Source organism: Pezoporus wallicus, unplaced genomic scaffold (genome assembly GCF_028554395.1).
Source record: "Pezoporus wallicus isolate ANWC-B61680 ecotype Strahan unplaced genomic scaffold, APGP_CSIRO_Pwel_v1 contig_3486, whole genome shotgun sequence".
NCBI lineage: Eukaryota > Metazoa > Chordata > Aves > Psittaciformes > Psittacidae > Pezoporus > Pezoporus wallicus.
In genome coordinates, this window is record NW_026642292.1 from 1489175 (window position 1) to 1511443 (window position 22269).

The 22269-nt window shown below is 38.0% G+C and overlaps 1 protein-coding gene across 1 annotated transcript in view; it reads right to left on the bottom strand.

Moving 5' to 3' along the window:
- Positions 1 to 1667: 1667 nt before the first annotated feature.
- The window catches only part of TSHR (thyroid stimulating hormone receptor), a 54878-nt gene continuing 34276 nt past the window's right edge, over positions 1668 to 22269 (bottom strand). Inside the window, exons 4-10 of the mRNA XM_057428538.1 lie at positions 21055 to 21129; positions 19792 to 19866; positions 19302 to 19379; positions 18232 to 18300; positions 12912 to 12989; positions 4649 to 4837; positions 1668 to 3072 (exon numbers count right to left, since the gene is read on the bottom strand). Coding sequence (XP_057284521.1) covers positions 1668 to 3072; positions 4649 to 4837; positions 12912 to 12989; positions 18232 to 18300; positions 19302 to 19379; positions 19792 to 19866; positions 21055 to 21129 — 1969 coding nt within the window. The remainder of the gene's footprint in view (positions 3073 to 4648; positions 4838 to 12911; positions 12990 to 18231; positions 18301 to 19301; positions 19380 to 19791; positions 19867 to 21054; positions 21130 to 22269) is intronic.

The window sequence follows — 22269 nt, forward strand, 5'->3', positions numbered from 1 at the left end:
AAATGAGCTTCAAATACCTACCTGAAGGTAAAGATTCACCCAGTATTCTCCATTCTCACAATAAGCCTTGCAAATAGATGAGTGAAATGACCAATGACAGTCTTGAGAGCAGGCCTACAGAGCTGGTCCCTACGGTTGACTAAGAACAGTTTGATCCTGCTGTCAAAACCAGGCACTTGGGCCACACAGGTGTTAATGAGCACGCTGGTGCAGAGCAGCTCCTACCCTGAGTAGTATGTACCTAAGCTACAGACAGGCTGTGGCCAACCAGAAGTTAACAGTGTGGTTTATGTAGTGGTACTGCAGACATTCCAGAAGTCAGATAACAGCTATCACTACAAGATGAAGAGATGCTCTTAAAACATGTTAGAGGAGCTAGCCTTCAATTCAGAAACTGAGGGGCATAACTGAAGGCACAATGCACTCCTTTCCTCTAAGTGTAGATTTGAGACATCTCAACATAGCAAGTGCTAGAAAGAAAGTCATTCTAGCCCTGTAAGAGAGGGGTAAGTAGGGATAGCCTTAGTAGTGAGAAAAGGAGTAATTACAGAGTGTTCAAAGTAATAAGAACTTGCTGGAGATTAGATATAAGGAGGAAATTCTTTCCTGTTAGGGTGGTGAGGCACTGGAATAGGCTGCTCAGGGAGGTTGTGAATGCTCCACCCCTGGCAGTGTTCAAGGCCAGCTTGGATGAAGCCTTGGGTGAGATGGTTTAGTGTGAGGTGTCCCTGCCCATGGCAGGGGGGTTGGAACTAGATGATCCTAAGGTCCTTTCCAACCCTAACTATTCTATGATTCTATGCTCAGATTAAACAGCGCTGCACTCAGGTAAAGAATGGTTAAGTGGGAGAAGAATTAGTACAGTCTTAAGTATCAGCCATCAAACTTGACTGGGTAGACTGGTCTTGAAAATAGATTCAAACTAAACCATCTCCTAAATAGATGTATCAGAAAGTGAGATAGTGATATTAAGCACACAAAGACAAATGCCCTAATGGTTCTTAGCTGTTATCTTATGAGCAGATTAAAAATCAATACATTTGCCTTTTGCCACTATAAAGGCAGTATGAAGAAGCTTCCTTCCTCACCCCCTACACCAAGAACTGCAAGCTTTGTTTAGGTCAGGATGGCAGAAGCAGAAGGCATCTGTTCCATTTTAAGCCCTGGTGGAAGTTTTAGAAATTTGCTGTTAGAAAACCAGTTGATCATTTTGACTCACAGGCAGTTGGCATTTGAGAACTTCAACCTTTATTTTTAATTCTATTTTTTTAATCTTATTTTAATTATTAAACTTTATGTCCTTTTTTTAGTCATACAAGTACCTCCAAGTTTTATGCTTGGTCTCCTGCTTATTTTTTTTTTAGATGAGGGTATGTTTTGTATTTGCTAAGTTTTATACATATTAATTTTCCTATTTAGATAGAGCATTCCCATATACTTCCTATGTTATTATCAGAACAGTACCTTTTGACCTGTACTGCTAAGAGTGTGAGACAGGAGGTTCAGCTGAGTGACTTGTCTAAAAGAAGACCACTCTGAAGGTACTTTCAGATATCACAAAGGATAGGCTGGGGAAAAAGGATATGGAGAATACATTATCTTCTCACTCAGTTCACTGTATGCACAACCACCTCTGGACCAGATTGTGGCTCTCATACTGTGAGATGTCATAACTCAGTTTGCTTGCATTCTTCTACAAGAATTTGGTTCTGCATTGTCATGGCAGGAAGGTAATCACTGACTGGGTCTTGAATGCTTGTAAGAATATGACCTATCCCTCTGCTGATTCTTTCCCCATAAGAGCCACTACTGTTTTTGGCTGAAATTGTCTGACCTCGGTAGACTTGAGCCCGATGCTCGCAGATACCAAACTTGCTTAGCAGGATAAACACATCTCTTCGGAAAGCTTTGGTGAAAATAGCATAAAGAAAGGGGTTGGCACAAGAATTGAGGGGGTAGAAGAGTACCAGCAAAATCTTGGAATTGGTGACAGTTATCAGTGGTTTGTTCATAATGGCTGATAAAGCATGGAAAGAGATGGGAGCCATGCACAAGAAGTCGGTGAAAATCAACACAGCCATACGCTTAGCAATTTTGGTGTCTTTGTCTCCTGACTTGTACTGGGGGTTTCGCACAGTTACATAGATTTTTATGTAGCAGGCACAAATGATGACAAAAGCAATAATGTTACATATTAAAACGAAGACGACGTAGGCTTCAGCCACTGTCGTTTCAGTGTCCATAGGCAAGCAGATGCTGACTTTGCTGTAACTGCTGACACCAACCAGTGGCAAAAGGGCAAGAAGAAAGCATGAGAGCCACCCTCCCAGCATGATAACCAAGGCATGCCGAAGGCGAATTTTTCTGTCTGGGCGCATGGCAAAAGTGATGGCATACCAGCGCTCCAGGGTGATCACAGTCAGAGTGTATACAGACAGTTCACTAGCAAATACTGTGAAAAAGCCAGCTGTGTTGCAACCAGGCCCAGTCTGCCACTCTATAGCATGATTATAGTACTCTGACCTGGTGTAGAGATCCACTGAAGCAATCAGGAGGAGGTATAAACCCATGCAGAAATCAGCAAAGGCCAAATTACACATCAGAAAGCGTGGTACAGTCAGTTTATAATGGCTGGTGAGAAGGATGCAAAGGACAAAAATGTTACCTAGGATGGCCAGCAGGTTCACAAACCACACCATGATCCTCAGAAATCGATATCCCATTATATCCTCACAGGGATTAAACTCATCAGGTTCTGGAGTGCATATTACATCTTCATTGCCTCCACAGATAGGATAGTCATAATGACTGTCAAAGGTCTGGACGTCTTCTGTTTGAGGGTTCTTGAGCTCTTGGCCAAACCCAAGATTTGCTTCTCCATGCTCTTCCAAAAAGATGTAATAATGGGAATTTTCAGGCAAATTTGTGAACTTGGTGTTTTTGTCGTAAACGGTATCAGTGTGGTCTGTGTATTCTTCTGCATAATCTTTGTAAAACAAACCTCCGAGAGCTTTGACTGATCGTCTCTTACGAAAGCTGCTGCTCTGGTTACATGTCAGGTACTCTAAAATTCTGAAAGAGTAGAGGAGGAAATCACTGCTGGCATTTACAGTCTGACTGGATTGCAGCGAGTAAACAAAGGGGGACACTTCAAAAGCAAATAACCATGAATGAAAACGTAGCTATAAAACTGTGATCAGGTCTGTTTCTGTGAATAGAATATATAGTAAATGATAAGCCTGAGCATTTCTGGGCTTTTTTTTTAAGCTGTGTTTTTCCTTTCTCTGTTGCTGTCAGCTATACCCAGTAGTAATTTGGCTTGTTCAGCACCCATAATCCCTCTTCCTTTTGGGGATCTACAGTCTCAGTACATAACAACACTTTTATCCTTTATAACTTCTTAACTAATACAGTATTACTTTCCTTTTCATTTTTGCTCACAAGTCGATTTCTCACAGAACTTCCATCATTTTAATTTATAGTTTGTGTCTTTTCTGTGGGTGCTTTAGAGCTAACTAGCAGTGTAGTGGCTGGAAATCCCATACCTCATGGTGTGATGCACCTGTATTTGTAGTCAAAAATTATCCATGCTTTTTACTAGGAAGAAAATTGCAGTTTGGCATCAGATATTTTGATCACTGTGACCCACTGTCACATATCCTTTAGTATGTCTCATTTCCAGGTGTGTAGAATTGAAGATTGCTTACAATTTGAGATTGCATACAATTCAGTCTGAGAAATTTTTATTTCTATTAATAGATATGCAGATACTTTTTTCTGTCAGTCATTAGATTGTGCTGGGTTCTTCTGTACTTTCTTCCTGTCCAAGTTTTAAATCTCTTCACTCCTCTGTTTTATTTCTGTCCTCACTTTCCCAGTTTGTTGCAATTGTGAATATTACTGTCTTGCGAATTTATTATTGAATAATTCATGTACTTATCATAGCCTATTTTTAATATACTATGTATTCCATCCACAGATACTGCAGTACTGAAGACTGAGGCTGTATTCCTAAATCAGAGGCTGGATAAGAATTCTCTAAACCTCGTTAAACTTTGGAGAAATTTACAATGCATTTGCATTCTGCAGTAGAAGTCTGCTGCTTATCAAAGTAAGTCATCCTTTCTCCCTCCTCCCCCTATGACAGCACAAGTCACTGTATTGCATCAGGACATCTGTAAATGTACTTTTTGCCTCACAAAAGCTATCCACACCAGTTCTGATAAGAGGCTGGAAATCCTGCTGAAATGGAATTTGAAATATTTGTCTACAGGGTTAATCCAGAATCATCTGTTCAGAGCTTTTCAATTAGAATGAGATATGAAGCTATAATCCCTCCAAAACTTCGTTTTCCAGGCCTTGCTATAGCCCATTCTGTGTTATAGCACATTACCCTTTTCTCTTTTTTTTTTTTTCTTTTAATTCTGGGCTCAACAAAAGGAGAAGCTTTTGAAAAAGGTCCTACAAGTTGTTATATTAGAAAGTCTTTCTTCTGTCAGTTTGAAATTGTAATTTCTGTTTCAAAGAATGTCCTCTATACCTAAAAAAAAAAAGTCACAAAAGTACTAATAGCTATAATTTTATGTTAATACTAAACACTGTCTTAATTTGCATACCTTAAAATGGAATATAAGGTAGTAAAACTCACCCACTGTTTTTTTTCCAGCTCTTGAAAGCACAGCAGTGACTTGGATATGATAGGTCAGCTCTCATTAGCTGAAGAAATAGCTTTACAGGTGGTAATTTCTTTAAAGCCCACGTATTTTTGGCTATTAGTTCTTTGAGGCTTTCCAATCCTTTGGATGGAAGGTTAGCAACGGCTGTTCTGGAGACATCCCTAGGTAAAGGAAGAAGAAAAGTTTGTCAGAATATCCAGCAACTGGATCGGGTTTTTGTTTTTGTTTTTCTTCAAATTCTCACAGTAATTTAAGAGTTTCACAGAATTCTTCAGGAAAAATCAAATCCAGAGAAGGTAGGGATTTCATATCACTTTGTTAGGTTCTGATACCACTCAAATTCAGGTAGGATATGAATTCCTCCTGTGATTTTTTTGGTGTTTTAAAGCTCTTGTATTCAATGCCTCATAGTGGAGAATATGGATGATACACAAATAGCACAACTTTTAAAATTGCACCTTTAAAGTGAACAAGATACAAATGACTGCAAAAACAAATTAAAAAAAAATCTTTTAAAAAAATCACATCTTCCATTGGAACAGCGATTTTCCTTTAGACCTCTTTAGACTCATTTTAACCTATTGGGATACTTCAGTAGAAAGTATTGTAATTACTAAAGCAATAGTTCTTCGTAAACCAAAATTAAACTCTTTTCTCTCAATCCATCCTGAAACACTCAGAAAATTTAGTATTACGTTGATGCTTTCTATTCTGGTACTGAGTCTACCTCAGCAGATACGTTGCACAGTTCATGGGGGAGGTGGCTTCCTTTGGAACTGCCAGGTGAATGTCATCTGGTCCTGCTACTGTTTTTCACTCACTTTTTTGCTTTAACTGAAAACCTATTCTACTGACACTAGAAGTAAAGATGTTTTTTTTCAGAGTTGTATTCTGTAAAGAAATAAGCCTGTATAAAAGTTTCTAGTGCAGGAACACTGTTTGAAGCCAGTGTCATCATGAACACCCTAGTAATAAACAATTCAGCTTTTTTTCTATGTATTGTTTCCCACGAGTGCTGTTCTTATCCCTCTAGAAGTCTCACCCACTGGCTGGTTTCTTGCAGCTAAAAGAAAATTATTAATAATTTTATGCTTTAAGCAAATTGCTTCTAAAAGGTTTAGATTTACTCTGCTTTTTTCTTTTAATTTGCTTGTGTTTGTTTTTAAATTGAGTTAGAAATTGCTTCCCCTTTCTGTAGGAGGGCTTCTTTTTTTTTTTATTTTTATCCCTAATAGCTTCTTTGTATCATACATATTTGAATATGTCACAACCAGTTGATTTCAACCACGTAAACTTCTTTTTTGTTCTTCTGGAATTTTTGATAGGTAATATGTGTTTCTACCAAGCCCCTGAATTGGCTTTTAGAAGAGTCTGAATGCTGTCTCCTGTCATTTTATCTTTTAAATAATCACAGAATAGTTAAGCTTCCAGATCATCAGTTTTGTTCTCCCTGCTGAAAGCACGGTCAGCTGGAGCAGGTTGGTCAGAGGGCTGTGTCCTGTTGACATCTCAGTATCTCCAGGACTGGAGACTCCACAGCTTCTCCGAACAGTGTGTTCCAGTATTCTACCATCCTCACAATAGTTTTTTCTTATGTATTCCTGTATTTCAGCTTGTGCCTGTTGCCTCTTGCACTGTCACGACACCACTGAGGAGACCCTGGCTCCCTCTTCCCAGATCCTCCCCTCTCTGCCCTGCCAAGTATTTATACACATTGATAAGATTTCCTTGACTCTTCTCCAGAATAAACATTTCCAACTCTCAGCCTATCCTATGACAGATGCTCCAATCCCTTAATCCACTTAGTGGCCTTAATCAACTGCTCCTTTTTGTTTTTCCCTAATTTCCTCATTTTATAGAGCTCTATTTCTGAAGCAAAAACATCTTGGTAAACTAGATCTTGGACTAGATCTTACCAAGATAAGGCTGGCCTTTCGGCAACCCCCATGGGTCTCCATCAAGTCCTCATGGTGGTGGCAGCAGCTACCTGCAGGAAGGGAACATGGTTAAATTCTGTGTCATGAGAGGTGCAAAGAGTTTTTTGGAAAGGAAATAATACTTCACAGACTAAGAGTTCTGTGAAGATGTTCTGGCACAAGTGTATGGAGAAAGATGATCCTGTTTCGTAAAATGGATTAGGATTTCTGAGAAGTCTTGACAAAATCGGACATCAAGGGCTGGTGAGGTAACTAATCTGTTACCTGACAAGGGAATAGCTCTCTTGTATCAATTAAGACAAGAACAGAGGGGGAGAAAAGGCCAGGGACCGATAATAACTTTTCATGCTAGAGGAAGTATGGAAAATGAATTGGTATTGGAATATACACATCATTGCAGCAGAGGCCTGCAGAGGCTAGCCTAGTGCTGGTACTACTGAAATATTCATAAACAGTCTGGAAGAAGAATGAGAGTAGCTGCAACGAAGCTTGTTTCTGTCACGAAGTAATAAAAGGTAGTGAAAGCTAAAGCTTATTGTCTAAAGAAGCAGAAGGGTTCTGCAATACTAAGTGACAAAGCATTAAAATAATTGACATGATTCAATACTGATGAATGTAAAGTGCATTTAGGAAAAAGCAATCTTAACTGTACATAGATTACAATGGAGTTTATGTAGTGCTCTGGAAATACCTTGATGTCCTCTCTGCAAATGTCAGTTCAGTGCTATTTAATAATGTTGAAGGGAAATAGAATGCTAAGAATTTTTTGGGAAAGACATAGAACAGAACTTCACTTTGTAAATCTGACTGCATCTTTAATACTTTATGCAGTTCTATAAATATTCTATGCAGTTTAAAATAAGAGCATAGAAAAGCTACAGCAAGGATGATTGAAAGTATCAAGTTGTTTATATATGAAGTAATAAGTAGATAGGAACTTTCTCTTGGGAAAAGCTAGGACTAAAGCAGTAGTAGACTATAATATGCCATGCATATTGTAAAAAAGGTGATTGGAATTATTTATTCTTGTGAGATGAGTTTTGAGGAGCCTGAGAATGTGAGGCAAGAGGCTTAAAAATGAGAAAAGGGATAATCTTTTTCACAAAATTGCATCATTACATTGTGAAAGTCAGTGCCACAGTTCATTGTGCAGGCCAAACGACAAGGTAAGAAGAAGGACAATTATATCTTTTTGTTTTTTCACAGTTGAGTCACATTCCCATCAGAAATGACTGGGTCAGGAGGAACATCCTAGGGCACAAGGGCTTGTGCCTTGGAAACAACTGCAGAGAAGAGCCTCTCCAGGCCCTGGAGGGGATGGTGCTTCAGCGAGCAGAAGAAGGCAGCCAGCCTGGGGCTCAGATGCTGGAAACAACTCCCTGGGAGCAGAGGGGAACATGTGAAGTCTGTGGCAACTCAAAGAGTGTTACCCAGTGATGTTGAAGTCTGAAAGAAAGGTATGTTCAGTGAGAAGAAAGGGCTTGGAAGAATTAGGTATAAGACTAGATCATTTTTATCTTATGGAATCCTTTGAAGTCTTTTATTTATGTGTATATGGGTGTGTATTTTAGCAGTTGGGTACTGCTTAGGTTTTTAAAAAAATATTTTTTTTTTAACTAGAGGGGTTTGTGAGAAAATTGAGGTACATCTGCCCTGAAGTTCTAGTTGATGTAGGATTAATCATGTTGCAGGGCTAACACTAGGTGGTTAGTCCCATCCATCTCATCCATGGGCCATATTAAGCACAATGGTTTGCAAGTTTGGAAGTTTCCAAAATCCCCAGTTTGGAAAGTCCCTAAACTGCCAGTATGGTGTCTGCCACCAAAAGGTCTTGTGATGCTGTCTGTACCACTGCTATTGCAGTTGGAAAAGTCTCCTTGGAGTCTGGTGGTAATTTGTCTCCCTGTGAAGATAACTTCTTAGTTACTCTACGTAGGCCCACATTTTGTTAGAGACAAACTGTGAGTCAACTGGTCACAAGGAAGTGTGGAATTGACACGTATTTTTCTACCTCACAATTCCAATCTTGATGATTATCTATTCAGAATCTACTCCAAGCAGCATAGCACCTGTCTTCAAACCAGAAAGCATAGGATTGAAAAGGTTTTAAATAGTAATTACCAATCTTCAGAGCAGAATTAATCCAATTAGTTGTAGTTTGCCAGACTACAGCATCTGTGTCTTCATTCATACAGAAGATTCATGGTCTTAAGTGATTTCTTTGTTCTGTGTCATTGTACCATCAGTCTTGATTTTGGGCTGCTCATTAAAAATGGGAACTATCTGCAGTTATGTCAGCCTCATTAATATTGTTAACTAATATATTTAAATACAGCAATGTTTACATTGCACAGAAGAGTGTCTTGCTACTACTGCTAAGCTATAGCTTGCATACTTAAACACGAGAATGGGCAAGAGGTCTGATAGACTTGTCAAGAGGATCTGTCTCAAATTGAAAAGACTATAAAAGAGGTTAGGCAGGAAACTGATAAAATGGATAGTAATGAGTCATGAGGACTGGATGGTTTTCACCAAGAAGTTCTGAAGCATCTCAAGCAAGCGGTAGTTGATTTGGTGAAAGAGGTGCATAACCTTCAGCTTAGCTCCATGCAGAAAGGCAGCATATGAGCCACTAATATGATAGACCTGGGGGAAGTCAACATGTAAAGGGCTTCTGTAAAAATAAGTCCTGCCTTACAAACCTTTCTGAGTGTTGTCAGTAAGATCCGCTCAGAGTCTCTTTGGACTTTCACAAGGCCTTTGACAAACCTTTGACAAAAAAAGGCTGATGTGGAAGCCAGTCAGTCACACTACTTGTGGGAGACGTCAAATGTTCAGGATTATGGTAAAGTGCAAACAAAATTCATTTCCAGCCTAGACCCAGACCAAACTTTAGCATTTAAGACGCCATGGTCTAGAGCTCACTCAGATGCTAGAAGTGGCGTGCCTGCAGTAGTGTAGAGCTCTACACTGTGGAGCGTAACAGCAACCAAAGTGCACTCAACCAGTTTTAACACTGTGGCTTGTTAGCTATATTATTTTTTCCTCACGTGCTTTCTTATAAATCTCGTGTAATGTTTCTAGGCTGTCGTTTGCCTTATATAAAATTTACATGCTAGATGTAAAGTTGCAGAGACATTGGAGAGCTCCAGATGAAAGTGGGAATAAAATGTATCTTACTATTTAAGAGATGTTGTTTTCTGTTTTCTGAACCAACTGTATATATGATACAAGTGTTAAACATATTTGGCTGCTTGGATTCAATTTTTATTCTTGTGGGTTGTTATTTTTTGTCAAATTCTTCATTGCTTCTTTGGAGGCAGAAGTTCAGAACTAGATATAAGGGATAATAGCCTTGTCAGTAATCTTTTTTTAACAGCTAGAAACATGGAATTGTAGTGTGAAATCAAGTAATAATGATAATTTTAAAGATAATTGAGAAAATGAGACTAAATGCATCACAGTACCACTGGCAATTTTTACCTAATCATGCATGCATTTGAGTACTGCAATGCTCCAGTAGTTAAAAAAAGCATAAAGTGTGTAATAGTTGGGTTTAGACTACTCTATCTACTAAAGGATTCTTTAAATCTACAAATTTGCATTGTTTCATTAGCAGAATGCAGAGTGCTTCTGTGGCTTGAAGACTTTGTGTCCAGTGGCAGCAACAGAACGGAAACTCCTAAGGTAGGACCCATTCCTAGACTGGGAGATGATGCTTTAAAGAGCACTTCTGCTTTTTAAATATAATTGGTTACTCACATGTATCTTGTGTGACAATTACTAATGTTTTGAATTTGGCCTGTATGATTTGCAAAAGCTAACTGAATAATGAGCATGATTGTATTTTTGTTGTACTCTGTTGAACTTGTGCTCTAGGCAGCAGCACTTGTTGGATCACTTAGTGTAAACCATGTCCACTGAGTTGCTGAATCCTGGCCAAGACTGCATTTTCAGATAAAGAGCAACTGCCATTATATTGTTAAAATGTTTTTTTAAAGCGAGCATTCTATGTATATATCCACATACGTCTTAAGGTACAGCAGTGGCAAAGCAATCAGAATTACTGGTGTATGTTCTCCTCTATTCAGTGATCACACTCCCCTTTTCCTCTGCTATTGTAAACTGCAAATTTAGGAAAAAAACAATCAGCTGACTTTTAAATACCTACTTAAATATACCATCTAACTAGGTGGCCTAAGATCATGGCCAAACTCATACAACATAGTTTTTAATCACTGTTGATTTACTGTTAATTACATGCTATTTTATGCCTTCTGCCTTTGAGAAGCAATACCTCTCTCTGTAATGTCACTATAGTACCATCTCTCTCTAACTATAAATATTGTTAGCCATGGAGGTATATAATTCTGATGGGAGATGGATAATTGGCTGTCCAGGCTGCAAATGTAGAACACGTCCTGAGATCGATGATCAGTGGCAGCTGGGATAGCACAATAATTAGGAAAGATTAGAAAAACTGCTAGTCATTTGAGAAACCTAATTTGAGAGGACAGAGTGAGAAGGAAGTTCTTTACAGTTACATATGCATGTCCTAGGAAGTCATCTCTAGCCCCTAAAACAAGCTGTTTCATATAGCTCACACACCTTAAAGCTAAGCCCTTGCAGAATGAGCTCACATGGCAGCATTATTATAGCATATGATTACCCCACAACCCTTTGTAAGATGCCATAAATTATTCACTTGTTCAGCATAACAACATAACTGGTGCTTTAAATATCCACCATAACTCAAAGAGTCAAAATGTGTGCTCCTGAAAGCTATTACCTCCCTTAGACTTAAGATCCTGAATGTTTTCTGCCATCCCTAGAAAGGAGCTTTTCAACCCATTGTACCACCATTAGCCTTAGAGGGAAGATGTGCAGTGAGCCATTTGAGACTCTTACAGCTGAAGCCAGGACAGAGACCCCAGATGAAACAGGAGAGTGCATCTTGCTTCAAGACTGTGTATTTACTGTGACACAGTAGTATCATGATGGAAATATGGTGTCCAGGTGAAGTCATGTCAACTGAAAAATATCTTTCTGACCAGGAACAAAATGAGAGAGGTTTTCTCTGGTGCCATGTGCAGAGTTAAGAAAAAGGTCTTATTAGCCAAATACTAATGAAAAAAGCTTACTCAGCACCAACACAGCCTCTCTTGCAATTCTCCAGCAATGACTCTCTTACTTCAGTGGTAGGTGGCCTGAGCCCTCCTGAAAGCAGAAGTAATGGAAATGAAAATGATCCAGCTAGCAGGGAGGGAGAGGAGCAACAGCCACCCCAAAGGCTCCCTGAGCAGGAGGTTTAACAGCCCTTTTGTGAGATTTTTCAGGTTTCCCTCCTGATCTCTTCTGCTTCCAGAACACCCTCTTTTGCTCTGCCTATATGGCCAGTTCTCCTGATGGTGGACCAGGGCCTTGACTGTGCTTTTCTTAACCAGATTGTATAACTTTTAAGTCATGGTCAGAAAACACTACCTTCTCACTGCTGTCTCAGATCTGGCCATTCAAGGCACAACTCAGGTTTAACCCTTAGGTGATTCAGTGATAAGAAGAAAACCAGGCACACTAGTCATGAACTCTGTGCAGAGCCTATGATTCCTTCTGTGACCAATACACTCTTACTCTGATATAAATATGTTGTTTTTCTCAAGAGCAGAAAGTAAAACTGATTCTTACATGGAGTGAGCACTGCCAGCACTACCTGATTTTGGCAGTGGAGCAGGAACTCAGTTTCCCCACTTCAGTTCTCCCTCTCAGTCCTATGCACTATGTTACGTGCTAGATGATGAGTCAGGGAATATGATTCTTCTTAAAGTTTTTCATTTAATTCTGTATTGTGATTCCTAATTTTAGTGAAGAGCTCTTTGGAGGACTATAAAATCAGACTGAAAGCCAAACTGCATGAGAAGAAGAAAAGACAGCACTAGAGGTAACTTTATTCTGTCTGAAATTACTTTTTATCTCTATTTCAATTTCCTGTATATGCGTGCTACTAGAGTCCTTAGTTCATGTTACAATTGTACTGCAATTGTACAGTCATAAGACAGATTTTAGTACAGAATCTTTCCAAAGAAAAATTGGTAGGAACAGTATTTCCATGTAAGATGCAAGCATTTCTTAAATCAGTTTCCTAAAGCACACACAGCATTTGTTGTTGATACTCTTTTTTGTAAACATGGCATTCCCATCTCTGGTGCTCTGCTGCTAGTAGTGGTTGGAAAGAAAGTGCAAAAAGTAAAAGTAAAACAGTAGTATTTTTAGAGCCATCTGTACTTAATTTTCTCCTACTCACAGTAGGGTTGGTCCACTGTGCACTCCCAGAAATGCATTGTCATTGATAACTTCCAGGTATTTGTTCTTGTGCAGATAGCTGCAGAAACAAATGAAACACAGGGATTTGGAAATAGTTATCCGTAGGTTGAAGATCATCTTCAGTTAGTTGCCTAAGCAGATTTACAAAAGCAGTATGTATAAGGACCAACCTATCCCAACAACATATTGAAAACTTCATTTTCTGTGTACTCAAGGAACAAAATACAGGTTTGCTTTTTTGAAAATAAATTAAATCCCTCATCAAATAATAAAAAATTAAATAGGCAAAAAAAATTAGGCAAAATTAAATAGACAGAAAAGGCAAATATATGTCATACACATAAAGACATATGAATGTAAACTGTATCTCCAGGCAAATATTTGTGTGGATGAGGTTAAATAGATGGTTTTGCTTTTATCAGAATGAGGTGTGGGGAATTACATGATACAGGAATGCTTAATCAACAAACATAAAAATAATGCCCTCCTTGTTTAGAGGTTGATAGTAAGTTTTAAGTACTTTAAAATCTCCATAGCCTCATGGAGCCTCCCAGATACAAATCAAAGTTAAGAATGAAGTTTTTTTTTTATAAAAGCAGCAAGATAGGGAGTGAGAAGGAGGACAAATTTGAAGGAAAAACTGATACATGTTCTGTTTAAAAAAAAAAATTAAAAAAAATCTGAAGTCTTTGGAAAACTGTGAACAATTTCCTGAGTGGCCAACACTTTCCTGAAAGATGGAATGCTGCAAATTTCTCCTATGATTACATGATTGGTATAATCAAGGGCAAACATTAATTACCCTCACTCTGGAAAGTGACATATAAGGAATTGTGGATTCAGGAAGTTAGGAATTTACAGTTGAGTTAAGGGTGGATGATTAAAGACAGTGCAAGACTGCCGAACACTCAAAAAATTAACATAATCCAAGTGGAACTGTCAATGTTAAATTCAGTTCTGTGGTTTTAGATTTAAAAGTGACTGATCTAGAATTAATATTTATTTATTTATTTTTATTGATTACTCTTTACCATGGTCTGAAACTGCTGTTCAAGACTTATAAATACATGGATTATTACTGCAGGTAATTCAGTCCAGTTCCAAATTGCTTTAGGGAGGCTATGAATTTCTGATACTTTTGTTCTCAATGGCCTAATAGAATTTATGGGCTTTCTGGAAAGACTTGGGAGAAATAATTTGACTTCAATAGTTCCACAATTGCAGGTCTACAAAGAGAGAGCATAAATTAAACAACCTGCAAGAGCAGCAGAAGCCCAAGTGTCGTGCTTTTCTGCCAGAGTGGACATATGGCACTGACAGATTTTATGACATTCTGTGAAGAGCAGGCATGCACAGAACATGATGGAATGGAAAATTAAGCATTATTTTTATGTATACGATGCAAGCTTGTGTGCATTAGTTGGGTATATTTGACATAGAGATTAAAAATGTGGGTTTGGAACAATTGTTCAGCTAAAAAGTACTTTTCAAAACATAGCAGGTATATTAATTTCCTTGACAAGGTGGTTCCTCCTGGTTAGCCAGGGGGGAGGAGGACCATAGTTATAAGCAGCTAGGTCTTCTAAGCACATAGACAGGAAGATGTTGATTTAGCTGAGCAGTGAAAAGAGAATGAAGATTAGGTTGCAATATATACATACATACATATACATTTATGTGTGTTTGTATGTGTACGCGTGGATACTCTAATTCCCTAAAACAGCAATTTAACCTTAGGTAGTGTTTTTACTTACTTCAGTCAACTTCTGTCAGGATGTTTACAAGAGGAATGACTTGCAGGCATCAAGCCTAGTCATGTTTTTTAATTTAATTGAGATGGAAATTGAAATATTGTGTTGAGATTAAGAATAATCTATTAATTATAGTAGTTCCTGGAGGAGGATGGAGAATCATGTAGCTCTCTCGGCTGAGGGGCACTACATAAGCAAGGAGACAAAACAATCCAAGAATTTTGTTTCTGTACTATAATGAGAAAGGATCTCCGAGAGAAGTTTAAAGCAAGGTAGAAAAGGGGAATGTACAGCTGTAGAAATGCAATGCAACCCATTAAGGCAGAGAAAACACACCATTGCCAGGGACAGTTGTCAAGGGGAATGTGTGTTCCACTTGATGAAATGATGGCAAAATGATCAGTGCTGTAAAGCCTTGCCTAGGACCATGGTACCTAGGTAGAAGAGACTGGGGGAACCTGATATTAAATGGACTCTGGAAATGTAACTTGGTAATGTATCTGTGCAGCCTGTTGAATTATGAAACATAGGTTAAAAAAAAGGTAGCACAGGCAAAAGAGATAGGTTGGTAAATGAGAAATGTTAAGGATTCGTTGTATGTTTTTTCTGCACCATCGTTTATCTGACTTAGCTAAGTCAGGCATTATAAGTGACACCTGAGAGTGTATACTAAAATATATTTTTTTACAGTTTACTTTTGCAATTAGATTTTGAGATGGCACTTTTCAGTATTTTAGACAGCTCTGTAAAACCTCATCATATAAATTTTGCCATTCTCTGGATGTATGTTTTTAAAAATGTTCTTTCCTCACCAATTTTCTTACAGAAATAAACATTGGTGCAGAAGCACCATTTTGCAGAAGTCTGCAGGAGTGATGCAGTTCACTGCCCTTAATGATGTGTTAGAATGAGGGATTCAGGTTTCAGATGAACACTGGTTGGGTAGAAGTGTCATCTGGCACTTCATCCTGTTTTTTTTACTTCCCTACCTTTACAAAACATATACAGTAATACTGTGGTTTGCAGATTTATTAGGTAGTAGTGCTATTATTCAGGATGATGATGAAAACCATTTATGCATGGTTCCACTGCCATATCTGCATTCACTGTTTTGATATCCTTAAAGTATACAGGTCTTTTAAGACTGCAAGAGTGGTAGAAAGGCATACTGCATGGTAGAAGGCAGCCTCTGAGATTCCCAAAATATCTTCTGATGTATGGACGGAACATAGGGTCTTTGAAAAATTTGTCAAAAGTGAATTATTGTTTTCGATTATTTTCCTTTTTTACTTTTTTTCCTCCTTGATGTTATCATTCAAAACCCATTAAAATTCCTTTCCCTCACTCTTTTTGTTTCTTTTTGCTCCTAGTTGCATCAGATCCAAAGGACCTGGGATCAGACCCAGGGAGAAACAGGTACCTTCTTCACTGTACCGTGTTAGATAAACAGGAGTTCAAATTAGAAATGTTAAAATACAGAAAAAGAAATATTTGCCTTTTGCATTAACTTAATGATGCTGCTAGAAACAATAAATCTCCAAGCTTGCACTTAGCAAAATTACACCTTATCTTGGCATATGGTAACCACTTCAGAAAATTAGTTTAGAAATTTCGGTGTAGTTTATCAAACAGATAAAGGTTTTACCACCGATGTTCAGCTCCCTGGTTTACCTTGTAAATCTGGAGTAGTGCTTTGCTCCAGGTAAATGAGATATGATTTAATTAGGAGAAAACTCTTTGTTGTAGTAAACCACTTTTATGGCTGGTAGATAAAGCCCTGAAAGTAAGCCTTGTTACAGTTTCTTTTTTTGTTTGGGTTTTTTGTTTGTTTTGGTTTGTTCAGGTTGTTTTGGTTTGGTTTGTTTGTTGTTTTGTTTTTTTTTTTTTTTACTTATTTAACTAGGGCATCATAGCCAGTCTCTGGAAAGATTCACTTAAAATCGTAGAATAGCTAGGGTTGGAAAAGACCTTAAGATCATCTAGTTCCAACCCCCCCTGCCATGGGTAGGGACACATAGAATATCTCAATTTGGAAATGATCCATAAGGCTCATTGAGTCCAACTCCCGACTTCTTAAGAGTATCATCCAAATGCTCCTTGAACTCTGACAGTGTTGGTGCCCTGACAGTTTCCTGGGGAGCCTCTTCTAGTGACTGACCACCCTCTCACCCTCGTCTCCTAATGTCCCATCTGAACTTCCCCTGCTGCGGCTCCATTCGATCTCCTTGTGTCCTATTGCTGGACACCAGAGGGAGGAGATCAGCACTTCCCTCTCCGCTGCGCCTCTTAAGGAAGTTGCAGACTGCCATGAGGTCACTTCTCAGCCTGCTCTTCTCCACAAATAAGTGACCTCAGCTGCTCCTTGTAAATCTTGCCCTGGAGGCCTTTCACCATCTTGGTCACCCTCCTCTGGACATCTGGACACTGAGTCTGATGTTCTTACACTGAGGCACCCAAAACTGCACACAGCGCTCAAGGTGCTGCCGCATCAGTGCAGTGCAGGTGGGACAATCAGCTCCCTTGACCTAGGCTAGCAATGCTGTGTTTGATGCACCTCAGAACACAGTTGGCCCTTTTGGCTGCCAGGACACACCACTGGCTCATATTCAACTTGCCATCAACCCAAACCCCCAGATCTCTTTCTGCAGGGCTGCTCTCCAGCCTCTTGTCTCCAGTTTGCATGTGTACCCCATCCCAGCTGCAGAATATGGCATTTACTCTTATAAGAGCATCTCGGGATGCTCTTAAAGAATTCAAGCCCAATTTAAAATGAAGTATTGAAAATAATTTTATCTGTCCTCATGCCCCTCTAGTTAATTTAAGAACTCATGATGAAGAAACCTCTTTACTCATGAGATGACTGCTAGTCAGGCTCTTCAGCAAAGCCTCTGTAAGGCCAGAGTAAGCTCTGCCAAAGTGAATGGAGCCTCTGGAATTGAGATGTTTTCTCTGTTAATGGTTGAGGCAGATGATTTGGGTATGGTGTATAAAGGGTATTGATGCACTAAGTGTTAGTTTCCAGAAACTATAATAAGAAGGTGAATGGAAAGTTGAAAATGGTTACTTTGTGTTTTTGAGATGTCCACCTCTCATTCCTCATGCAAATGACCAGTTCCTCTGAATTGCTTCCAACACCTTACACCACTCTTTTTTGTAGATGAGAAATTTCTATGAAAGGGCTGCTACCATTATCAGTGCTACACTTAGCAAAATAAATGTCATGCAAGTAAATCAGTATAATTATCTTCCAAATTGTCTTAGAAATGTTACTGATCCAAAGAAATTTTATTGTAGCTTCAAACTAGAACAAAATTTGATTTCTGAGCCATGATTTGATTTCTGAGCTATAAATAAATATACATCCCAAATGAAAGTATGCTGCAAAAGACATTAGGCGCTAATGTTTTTGTTGCTGGCTGGAATTATTATCCTCTTTTTGCTACTTAAAAATAACTAGAATAAGACAAATATTTAAGAGCTTACAACAAGCACAGAGAGTTGGGTTTTGTTTTTTTTTTTCCTGAAAGAAAAGAATGGTCTGTTACTTACATGGCATCCAGATTTGTCCCATTAAAAGCATGGCCTTGGATGCTGGTAAAACCATTATTGTAGAGTTTGCTAAAAGCAAAGAAAAAAAAAAGGGGGGGGGTATTTTTGGTTGCTTCAGTACTGGAATGCCTAACATTGTATGGATCATTTCTCTTGGCAACAGCACATTTATGGACGGGTTAATTTTAAATTTCTTGAAGAAGCAGCAATTACAGCACAAGGTGAAACAAATGCCCAGCAGCATTCTTGAATGTAGCTGAATAAGAACACATGTGGCAGGTGTGCCATCTTCTACTTCTTTTTACAGCAAAGATAGAACTAGACTAAAACACACTGCTATAACTTTCTCACCCTCAAACTAAACCCAAAGAAAATTCTGCTAAGACTGATTAAGGAAGGCTAAAGGAGCTAATACCCAGCAAAATAGCTAGGATTTTTCTGTCAGGCCTGCCTGACTTTTTACAAATCGTTCTTTTGCTCCCTTAGAGCGAAAGGAATTTTTTTTTTATTTTTTTTTAATTTTTTTAAGAATTTCTCCTAGTTCAGGTCATAGAATTTTTTAGGTAGGAAAAGACTTTTCAGATATTCATTTTCACTCCCCTCCACCCTTTCCTCTAGTTAACATCAAGTATGGCTTGCATAACTGAACTTTATTTAACAATTTTTCAAATATGACTCTTCTGAAATTTGCCACGCATTAGCCTTCACCGTATGTGCCACTTAGGCTGCAGAAAAGTTAGACACAGTTCTAACCATCCTGTAGCTTTACAGAAGGAGAAATCTGCAACCTTTTCCCATTGATTGTTCTCCAATGTAACCATTTACTGACATCAGGGTCATACAAAAGCAAAACCACTTTGGTCAAGCCAGTTTAAAGAAAAGCAGTAGGGCTGATTCAGATCACTGTTAAAGTAAAGGGTTTAGGCAAATTAGATTATGGATCCTGCCTGTCTATGGTGTTTCTTTGTTACAAACTACTAGAGTAGGACAAGGGTAATTTGGGGTTTTAAAAGAATTTTACCATATGCTTGAGAGGTAATTGTCTTGCAACTTAAACTGGAAGAACTTACAGAGTTAGAGATTCATTACAAAGCCCGTGGAAAGCATTTGGAGGCACTGAAGTCATGAAAGGATTATCTGCAATTTCACTGAAAAAGGAGATGAAACATCACAATCAAACATCTGCCCAACAGAGCTTCTCCAGAACAATTTTATTATAATTGTTCTCTGCCTTCATAATAAATAAAAGCATAGAATAACTTGTTTAGTTTATCTCAGGTCAGAAGGTACATGTGGGATTGTAGAAGTTATGTATTGTGTGCTTTGGCTGATTCAAGAGAAATGCATTTGTGTATCTATGTCTTTCATCCAGGTCCAGTGTATAGTGCTATGTGACCTGTCATTTTCCAGGTTTGGTACTAATGATGATTGAAATATAGCTGGAGAAGAGCTTTGTCAGACATATTTCATGTTTTTCTCCAAGACAGAAACCTTCACTGTAGGCTTTCTTGGGATCTGAGGATGGTAATGTTTTAACCATCTGTGAGGACAGATACTTACAGTAAAAAGTTCACATCAGATGAGTAGATTTTGGTGAGATCTGGAAATGCTTTGAGTCCAGTATTAAAAATACCACTGAAAAAGAGAAGAAACAGAATTATATGTACTGGATTACTGAACAACAACAACTAATGTATTTAAAACATTCAACAGTTCAGAATAGTTATTTCATCCTCCCTATTGTAAATCAATTAATTTATAATCAACTGTCTAAAATATAAGGATGCAAGTACAATTAAAAAATCAAAATACCAGATTTATGGTAAATTATAGCATCTAAAAAATGGAAATACAGAATAATAAGGCAGCTGAGCATATCTGTGGAGTGAAGTAGCCTATGAGGTGAGAAAAAAACCTCATAACTCTGGATTCACTTGAGAGATTCAGACAATAGTCTGGACCCCCAAATCCACTATCTTTCATTGAGGCTAAGAGCTTAAAAGGGGAAGATATTTTCAAATGTAAATACAGTTAATGTCCCTTATTTCTGAATTCCTATAGGTTGGAAATAAGAAAATATAGTTCTCGATTTTTTTAAAACTGCTATCCTGAAATGAAATTATTTTAACTTCTTTCTTTATATTGCTTTCAGATCTATAGGAAAAAATATTTCCTTCTCACCAGTACCCCCACAACAGAGTCTTACCATTACCCCCCTTTTTAAAGTCTTCTAAACATTACTCAATCACAGAAGATATTCTTTCTCATCTCTCTTTCCTATGCTATAATTTTAGAATTTCATGGTTTGTCTACTCTGTGCTGCTCTTCAGAAACGTCATGGGAATACAGAAAATTCTTCAGGATTTCTTTCTGCCAGAGATTACATTAAATCAAGTGTCTATAGATGGTCTTTCACATTTAGCTGACAGGTATGCTTTAAACTCCTTTGTAAATATATAGTAAATATAAAATACGTGTATATCTCTGTTATGTCCCTTCTTCCCAGTATTCCATACAAAAAAATACACTTACCATAAGAAGAAAGCTAGCTGTGGAATTTTGCCAAGGAGACCCTAGTGTATTTCAGACATTTAATGCATGAGAAGAATGGCAAAATTACTGATGAACTGTGCACACATTTTCCTTTCTTGCAAACATAGTCTAAGTTCCAACCCCTACCCTAGCTGGCTTTCTGTCATTGAAATAAAACATCAGGAAAAAACATTGCAATCAGTTCCAAAATGAAATGCAAAGAAAACTGCTATAGTGTAGAGTCATCCGTGAGGCTTAAGTGCCAACTTGTTATAGGTGCTAAATACTTACAGATATTTCAGAAGTGGGAGGTTCTTAAAAGCATCTGGATCTATGTAATCCAGGTTTCTGAGATTTCGAATTTCACTGTAAATAAAGGGAGGAACATCACCACATTGGTTGTTAATATTTAATTATTTATTGTAACAGAAATCAGCAATGTTAAAATGAAATTTCAGGGACTTGATTCCTTCAATGAGCTTTTGTACTGGCCAGCACTAGCTCAAGACCACTATGCATGCCGAGTAATCAATATTACAGTGATGAATTACGTGCATGTTAAACTGATGTAATTAATAGTTATACTACTGCAATTACAGTGCTGTATTAAAATATTCTTTATATCTGTTAGTTACTTTGAACAGTACTGTTTCTGTATGTAAAAGACGTCTTCTCAATGTCTTTTGCTTCTCTCAAATTAATTTACTAGTTCTATAGCTATCACACTCCCAACAGTGGTATTTGCTCAGCTTTAACTGACATGCTTTTCCATCACTGACTACATTTAAAAAGCTGGACTCATGAGCCCCCTGGTTAGATAGTGGGCCAAATATTCCAGGGAAAGGCAGTCTTCAGATCAGCCTTCAGCCTGGAAATGGATAATGCATCGAAGTACCATAAAGTCATAAGGTTTTGGCTTGTTGCTATTCATAGTATTCTGCATAAATGATTTGGATGAGGGTACTAAAAGTAAGAATTCAAAATCTGCAGCACAATTGAAAGCACAAAATAGTGCAGTGAGATTCAATCGGATTCTGATTTATTAAGTAGGCCATGAGAGGGCATGTGCTGTTTAACAAAGGCAAATGAAAAACTAATTAATCTGGGAATAAAAGATTTAGAACTGCCAGATGAGACAGTTGGCACTGTAGTCAGAGAAAAGCTTAAATAATGTGAATGAAGAAATCAATATGATTCGACTGAACATAAGAGAAAAGATTTATGTCCCTGCTGTTTGATTTCCTTGAATTGGTAATACTGCAATTATGGAAGAATTATGCTTTAATATATACTGTATTTATATTTGCATTGGTGAATTGGAATTATTGAAACCCACAGATTTAGAAAGTTAGAGTTCCTTTCAAAAGTAACTCTAGGAAAACTATTAGTAGTTTTAGCTGCCTAAAATGCAGATAAAGGCGAAGAGCGAACTTAAAAATATCTAGTAGGCTAGTTCCAAGGTATCTAAGTGTCTGTGAGAGCTGATTTTAAGTGACTTTTGAAGTG